Source organism: Eumetopias jubatus, unplaced genomic scaffold (assembly GCF_037043125.1).
Source record: "Eumetopias jubatus isolate StellerSeaLion01/CBP00866 unplaced genomic scaffold, mEumJub1_p1.0 scaffold_10, whole genome shotgun sequence".
Classification (NCBI taxonomy): domain Eukaryota; kingdom Metazoa; phylum Chordata; class Mammalia; order Carnivora; family Otariidae; genus Eumetopias; species Eumetopias jubatus.
The window spans coordinates 38647528-38656106 of record NW_028274816.1 but is presented as its reverse complement, the minus strand read 5'-3'; the positions used below and the strand labels follow the sequence as shown (position 1 = coordinate 38656106).

Sequence of the window (8579 nt, the reverse complement as noted above, 5' to 3'; positions counted from 1 at the left end):
GAGCGGGAGGTCAGGGCTACATGTTGCCGGGTGGTCCCCCCACCCCGTCGTTTAATAACACACGTGTTGCAGGGAAGGGGCCTGGCCGGCGTGGCCGAGCTCTGGGTGAAGGAGATCACCCTCCGAGTGGTGGGTGGGCGGCCCCCCCTCTGCTGAAGGGCACACTGAGAGGAAAGCAGTTTCCTCAAGGAAGAAGAAATGCGCCTCCGGACCGCGGGTCAGCCCTGGCTGTGTCCTGCTGACCCGCGGACTTCGTGGGAGCCCAGGCCTTGAAGTCCATGTCTCAGGCGCCTAACACGTCCTGCCGGCTCTGGCCCGAAGCGCCGCCTGAGGAACCTCGCGAGTCGACCACACCCGCATTGCGTGCCCGCTGTGAGGTGGTTCACATCACCGGCTGACCACGGGCTTTGTGGCTGTCTCTACCTCAAAAGGCCCACTGGGCACTCTGCCCTGCACAGCCCCGTGACAGATTTTCCTGTAGCAAATGCGATTATGCGTAAACCATTTCAGGCCCGGCCACCGTTTCCGGGAGATTCCCAAGACCGTGGGTTTGTTGGGTTCTACATTTTAACCAACAGCTCTAGTGTGCAAACAAGGCCTGAGAACGCTTTATTAGCAGAAACCTGGCAGATCAAAAACCTCTGGCTGCACATCAGCACCCCCAGGCGGGGCTCGGACCCGCGGGGGCCTGGTGGGCTCCGGATGGCCCAACCAGTCTCAGGGCTGCAGCAGGACCGCGGGCTTCAAGCTCCCAGCTGTTCCAACGCTCGGCCGAGGACAAGCGCAGCTACTTTACCTACAAAACTTTGATTCAGGCCTTTCAGACAAGGCATTTTCTTTCATGGTGCAGACACAGGGCACGCCTCCTGCGGATGGCACGGCCCGACTCTCAGGAGGAGTCGAGAAGCAAACACTGGCCTCCTGAGGGGTGAATTTGCTGGACTGCTTGCCATCAAGTGAAGGTCGCGGGCGGCCTGTCTAACTGCCCTCCTCACGGCACTGTACGCTGGAGTGGACACTCCAGAACCAGGTGAAGGTGAAGCTCAGAGCAGGTAACTGACGCTGCTCAGCGTGCAGTTACTCCAGGAGCTTAAGAAGTGTCTTAGGGAGGAAAGAATGGATGATTCTGTCTGTCCCTGGTCTAAAACTATGGTGCATCCCCTCATCTGTATTCTGTGCAGGGAGGTGCTTGTTATAGTAATCTATTGCTGGGTAACAAATCACCCCAAAGCTTCCTGGCTTAAAACAGCAAATGTCACTTACTATCTCTCACCCTTTCTGGTGGCTGTGCAGTTTTCACCTGGGCTCTGCCCTGTGGTCTCATCTGAAGGCTGGATTGGGGTTCCTCGCCAGCTGGCAAGCTGGTTGGCTTCAGCTGGGGCCTCAGCTCGTCCCCACATGCCTACTTGAGGGTCCTCAGAGCATGGCGGCTAGCTTCCCCAACAAACCAAGTGGGGAGGAGCTGCAGGGCTTCTATAATCTTACATCAAGGAGAAGCCCCATGCTGTCGCTTCCACCATATGACACTGCGTGTGCAGGCCCGGCCCAGGCTCAGTGTGCAAGGGGCATGCACACCATCACTGATGCCACCTTGGAGGCTGGCCCCACAGTCTGTCCTGATTCCCCAAATGGTCCTCATCCCTCCCATTTCTTATTTTTAGCACTGTTTGCCATCACGAATCAGAAAGATATTTTCAAACACAGAAAGTGTCTCCCTGATCTCTAACAGCCCTCTGTGAGGAGCTTCTGTCTCCGCTCATGCCTTTCCTTATGAGACACGGGCAGAAGCCGCCCTCAGAGCTCCCCCGACAAATCTCGCTCTGTCACTCAGCCCATTAGTGCAGGTTTATTTTCCATATTGCTGCAGGCAACAGCACTGCTCAACTGTATAACTGGGACCCAGACCACCTTTCTTGGAAAGGACTTGACGGGGCATCCTTGCTTGGGACCTCTTGTGCAGCTGTGGGCTCACATCGGCTGGGTCTGCAGTCTCGTCTGAAGGTGTGGCTGGGGCAGCAGGATTCCTTCCAAGGTGGCTCCATCAGTGAGCTGGCAGGTTGGTGCTCTTGGCCACAGAACTCAGCATCTCTCCAAGTGGCCTCTCCATGGGGCTTCCTGAGTGTCCCAGCGATGACGGACATCCTTCAGAGTAAGCGGCCCAGGAGACCAAGATGAAGCTGCAGCGCCTTTTATAGCTCAGCCTCAGAAGTCAAGTCCACCAGCTCTGCCATATTCCACTGGCCACTTGAACTGGACCTGATGCAAAGTGGGAAGACGACAAAACCAAGATGCATGGGTCACTGGGGTCATCTGAGAGACTGACCACCACAGTGCTGTCCTAAAGAGAGGTCCATGAAAGAGGGTCAGAGAAAAGCAATGAAAAGGTCAAGGGACGCAGACTAATCAATCTGAAAATGACCAAGTTAGACCAGGATGGTGACCAGTGTGAAATCATCAAAGGTCAGCTGATGGTGAGCACACAGGAAGAGCCAAAGTCAAAATCTATGGGCCAACTTGGCCCTAGCACTCCCTTACCCAGGGCCGTGACTGTCACACCACTTCCCTATCAGCAAAGAGATGATGATGTTTGAGCTCTCTTCTACATTCATTTATCTGAAGACCAAAGGAGTAATAGAAAGAACAGCAAAGTGCCAAAGAGTTATGCTGTTATCATTAACTTATTTATTGTAATCAGAAATGATAAGGCCTTTTAAAAAAAATTATAGCTTGGGGCGCCTGGGTGGCTCAGTGGGTTGGGCATCTGACTCTTGATCTGAGCTCAGGTCTTGATCTCAGGGTCATGAGTTCAAGCCCTGTGTTGGGCTCCACACTGGGCATGGAGCCCACTTTAAAAAAAAAAATCACAGTTTTATTTGTGATATAATTCACATACTGTACATTTCACTGGATTTTAGGCTACCATCACCACCACAGAATGCAAGGTCCTTTTGACCCTTGAGAGAGTATTTGCAGACCACAAAAAGAAATACCAGTCAATGGGGTAGAAATTAACTAGGGGGCTCCTTAGCCCAGGAAGCATGAGGAACCATGAAGTTCAGGTTGAGAAAGGATATCAGTGGGAAGAGATGTCCAGGCACATGAGGGCTGAACCACCTGTGCAGGAAGATGGGGAGAACCAGCCAGCAACCTTGAGGTTGGACTGAATGAAGGCTGACGGCCTGTCCTGAGGGGCCTTGATGCCCAGTGAGAACCCCCCTCCTGAACCCCAAGCACCCTTGCTTCGTTGCCCAGCACACCCTCCCATGTTCTCTTGCTCCTAGAGCAGAGGGCACCTTTCCTTTCAAGACAAGTGGTTTAGTGGTGAGAACCCCTGTGGCCGGTGGCATAATTCTGCCCCTGGCCTCCTGCAGAGACCACCCAGTCCCTGCAGCTTGGCCCCTGGGGCCTCCTCAGCCCTGCAGGATGGGACAAAGCCTTGGTCAGCCATGAGTTTGGGGATTTAATGCTGCCCCTCTATCTGACCCTCCCGGGAGACTTTCCTTCTGCTTTTGTGGCTCTAGCCAGGCTGTTGCACAGCTGAATCCGGGAACAAAGAAGGGGCCGGGGCTCTAAACGTTAGAGCACCAGCAGTCAGATGAGCAAATGGTGGCCACAGATTCACAGGGGCAGGCTTGGCCCTGGGGTCAGGCAAGCACCTTGACAAAGGAAATGGGCCACAGTGGGCACGATTTTCCTTCTGACTAACCACGTCCAGGTGGAGGAAGATAGGGCGCCTCTCTAGCAGCAGAGGGAGAAAGGGCACGTGAACCCTGGATTGCTGGGTGTTATGATAGGACTTGCTTCTCCCTGCCTCTTTCCTTGCTCCACGGCAAGTCCAATGGGTAGAAGGCCCTGCCGGCCCAGGAGTGAGGGCACGAGATGAGGCTGTCTTGTGGAATGAAGGGTTGGGGGCCTCTCATAACTCCAGAAGGCAGGAAGTCCCAGCCACCCCAGAGTCTGGAGCGCACTCTCCTCTGCGGCATATGGCCCCGGAGCCAAATCCCAGCTCGTTCACCGAAACACTCACTCCTCTCACCTCCACACAGTTCAGGCTGGAGAATTCCTGCCATCCCCTCTGTCCCCGGACCCTCAGTCAGGAGTCTAGAAGTCTGCAGCAGATGCCCAAGCCAGGGTTCATGGAATCATTTTGGAAACAGAGAGGGCTTTTCAGCTTTTTGCTCTTATAAAGAACACAGCAAACGCCAGCAACTCTCAGAAATCTGTTCTGAGCACCTCAGTGACAAATTCTATTCTGACTTTTGCCATCAGCCCAGATTTCCTGGTGGGCCCCTGGCAGCGCCATCCACCCAATGACAGGCCCAGGGAGGATGCTTCCTAAGGGCCACGGAATCCTGGCAGGGATGGAGTGAGGAGTTCTGTGCATCGAAGAACTGAAAATGGGAACCACTTGATGAGGGGAGGAGGCTGACAACTCGCTGGCCTGGGAAACTCAGCAGCAGATTAACGTACATAAAGGCAGGTGAGTGAGTGGGTGTGTCTGCATGGACATACACATGTGCACACACACGCACATGGCTGTGCAAGGGTCCTGAGCACCCATAGCATCCACATCTTGGTTTCTAAATACCATCTTCCACTAAAAGTGAGCAGGACTCCCTGCAGAGATGGAAGATTTCAGTCTGCAGGGAAGCATCAGGTGCTTCTGGAAGACTCCAACACACCAGGCGGCCAGGAAGCCAACCAGGAGCCCAGGGGCTGTCAACACACTTGGGAGCCAGCTTGATGGGGCTCACGGAGAGTGACAGATCACACTCTATTAAAAAAAAAAAAAAAAACTAGTTCCTGAGTTCAAACGCAGATAAACGAATAAAGAAGCAGAAGTTTGAGGAAGCATGAAATGTTTACATAGTTTTAAAGTACTTTTCTACAAAATCCTTTTTTATAATAAAGAAGAAAAGAGTAATTTGCAGCAGAGGAGACCTGGGAAACACCACATTAAATAGTCAATATTCCCATGACCAGTAAAGGGACAAAGTGCAGTTTTGCCCCCTCCCCTGATGGGCCAGCCAAGAGATACAGCCTCAGTCTCTACTGTTCCTGCCCCATGGGAGGCTCATCTCCAGGAGACGCCAGACACCCTACAACACAGACGAGCGCCGAGGCCAAGAGGAGACAAGGAACTTGCATGCACTGAAGGAGGTAGAGTGGACAAGCCAAGCTGCGGCAAAGCACAGACGGACAGACAGACCCTCTCCGCTCTCTGGCCCAAGGGGGTGGGGTCCACACGGACTATCAGGATGTTGCTTTCCACTCTGCTAGTGCACTGAGCCTTGCGGGACAAGGTCTGAATGTGCAGGAGCCGAGCGCACACACCAAGGTGCTGGGCAGTGCAGGTCACGGCCAGTTGGTCCCTGATGCCACCCCCCTGCCCGGCGGGTAGCTGTTGTCCGCGGGCACTGCCCTGCTTTCGTGTGGCCCTGCTGCATCGTCCATGTCATGTGCACATGTCTTCCTCCATCTCCCCGACCAGTGTTAGCCCTGCGTGTGGGGCTGACCCACCCACATCCTCAGCTCTGCCAGCTTGTCCCCCAGCCTCTCCTGATCCGAGCTGAAGCCCCCACCGTCCACCACATGCTCTGCTGCCCGGGGCCTTGGCCCAGAGGAGGGCCCAGGCTGTAGGACGGCCAGGCCGTCCCAGAGGGGTGGTCAGTGAGGAGGTGCCCAGGGCATGGGCTTGAGCAAGGCCCCGAAAGACAGGCATGTCTTGTGTACCCTGAGCATCCACAGAAAGCCCACTCCTCCAGGGGCCACTGCATGCAGACATCAGGGAGGGAGACCCCTTGGGCTAGGGCATCCCTTCTCCCATCGGCCACCCCCCCCCCAAGTCCTGGCCAAGGCAAAGAACAGACGCCATGCAGACGGGGAGCCAACCGCGCTCGGAGAGACACCTGGCCTTACCGCAGAGGTGAGGGCCTTCGGGATTTTCCTCCTTCCCCCCCACTCCTCCCCACCCCTCCCTCCCCCCTCCCTCCTCACTCCAACTCCTGTCTCCACAGGTCCTGGGTCCTGCCTCCCCCCACTAGATGCCAGTAGCACCCCCTGCCCCAGTTGTAACAACCAGAAAGATCTTCAGATGTTGGCCAACGTCCCACGGGGGGTCAGAATCACCCCTGGCTGAGAACCATAGGGTCCTCTATGACACACCTTTGTACCCTGTTCAGCTGCAAGGCTCCGGCACCCGTGACTTACTGGCGAAATGATGCCCCGGCCTCGCCGCTGAGCGGGAGGAGAGAGGGCTGAGGCAGGGCGGGAAGCACTCGGGTAGTCCCCTGGGCCTCTGGGGGCCTGGTCCTGGCTCGAGAGAGAAGCACGAGAGTAAAGCAAATTGTACTCTCGAGATCCATCTGCAAGGTTTGTGACAAACTGCAAAGGGAGCAAACACAGGCTTTCCCTGTCATCAGCAGCCATGGGCCCCAAAGTCAGCTACACCCACGGCACTGAGATCATTCTTGAAAACCCACCAATCACAGACGCGGCAAAGGGCTGGAAGAAGCCAGCAAGGAGGATGGAGCTGCTTCGCTGTGATAAGCCAGGTCTGGCTCAGGGGGATTCCTGGAGCTGCCCCAGGCCCGCCGGCCAGCATGAAGTCCTCACTGAGGTATGCCTCAGCCTGGGGCAGAGAGCCTGGGATCCGTGGAGAGGCCTGACCCACACCCACTCGGCCTGGCGGCCGGTCAGGGCCCCTCTGTGGTTACACCCGGAGGTCCTTGCAAGGGAACAGGGCCAGCAGCCAGGGGTGAGGGCTGGACCCGCAGCTCACCTCCTCCAGACAGCCTGGATGGCCCGAGCAGGGCCGGGCAGGACGTGGTCAGACAGAGTGACTTGAAGGGCTGTTTAAACCGCATCATGTGGGCCAGCAAGAGCTGGGCAGGGGTCTCAAGAGGGTCCATTTCTTGTGACAGGCAGGGCCCAGAGGGAGGCAGGGGCCTGCCCGGGACAGAGGCCAGTGTCTGCCCCTCACAAGGAAGCATCCCCCAGCTCTGGGGGTTTCAGCTTAGCCCAGGGTTTGCACACATGTAGGTACAGCTTATTTGGGAGGGTCAGTAACCAGAAGGGTCCCAGGCACAGTGCATAGGAAACGAGCTGAAAACCAGACCCACTGCCCACATTCTGGTCCCATGACTGGAGCCCTTCCCACTCAGTCACTCAGCCACCCGGTTCCGAGACATCTGGGAGCTGCTGACGAGGTGAAGGGCAATTCCAGGTCTTGTGGGGCCTCTTCAAGAAAAGCAATACCCAGATAGGACCCCAGACCGGATCCAGTGGTGAATGCTTATTGCCCCTGCTGTGCCGGGCGCCACAGTACCTGCTGGTGTCACCACCATACCCCCGGGGGCATGGGCCCTGGCGTTCAGAGCCTCCCAGGCATGTGCTGCACCCAGGACAGCGAGCAGCGGCTTGATTCTACTAGAAGAGAGAGCAAGCCCACACACGCATCCCCCAGACCCAAATGCTGCCCTTCGGCCCGGCCCCAGACCCACGGGCACCACCGCAGTGCCAGCCTCAGTAGGGGAAGGGCGGGGTGTGCAGTGACGATGGCCACGACTGAATGCAGTTAGGGACACCTCATGATGCCGGCCTCACGGAGGTTTGCAGCCATGGGGGCACGACCACCATGGGAGAACAGTCATGGGAGCACGGTCATGGTGGGAGCACGGTCATGGGAGCACGGCCATAGGAGCACAGTCATGGTGGGAGCACGGTCATGGTGGGAGCACGGTCATGGGAGCACAGTCATGGTGGGAGCACGGTCATGGTGGGAGCACGGCCATAGGAGCACGGTCATGGTGGGAGCACGGTCATGGGAGCACGGCCATGGGAGCACGGTCATGGTGGGAGCACGGTCATGGTGGGAGCACGGTCAGGGTGGGAGCACGGTCATGGTGGGAGCACGGCCATAGGAGCACGGCCATGGTGGGAGCACGGCCATAGGAGCACGGCCACAGGAGCACGGTCATGGTGGGAGCACGGTCATGGTGGGAGCACGGTCATGGGAGCACGGCCATGGGAGCACAGTCATGGTGGGAGCACGGTCATGGTGGGAGCACGGTCAGGGTGGGAGCACGGTCAGGGTGGGAGCACGGTCATGGTGGGAGCACGGCCATAGGAGCACGGTCATGGTGGGAGCACGGTCATGGGAGCACGGCCATGGGAGCACAGTCATGGTGGGAGCACGGTCATGGTGGGAGCACGGTCAGGGTGGGAGCACGGTCAGGGTGGGAGCACGGTCATGGTGGGAGCACGGCCATAGGAGCACGGCCATGGTGGGAGCACGGCCATAGGAGCACGGCCACAGGAGCACGGTCATGGTGGGAGCACAGTCAAGGGAGCACGGCCATGGGAGCACAGTCATGGTGGGAGCACGGTCATGGGAGCACGGCCATGGGAGCACAGTCATGGTGGGAGCAAGATCACGGGAGCACGGTCATGGTGGGAGTACGGTCAGGGTGGGAGCACGGTCATGGTGGGAGCACAGTCATGGGAGCACGGTCAGGGTGGGAGCACAGTCATGGTGGGAGCACGGTCATGGTGGGAGCACGGCCATGGTGGGAGCACGG

The 8579-nt window shown here is 57.3% G+C and overlaps 1 protein-coding gene across 1 annotated transcript in view; it reads right to left on the bottom strand.

The window, feature by feature from the left end:
- Positions 1-603: 603 nt before the first annotated feature.
- Positions 604-8579, bottom strand: part of BANP (BTG3 associated nuclear protein) — a 129855-nt gene continuing 121879 nt past the window's right edge. Inside the window, exon 13 of the mRNA XM_028092169.2 lies at positions 604-2256. Coding sequence (XP_027947970.1) covers positions 2203-2256 — 54 coding nt within the window. The 3' untranslated portion in view covers positions 604-2202. The remainder of the gene's footprint in view (positions 2257-8579) is intronic.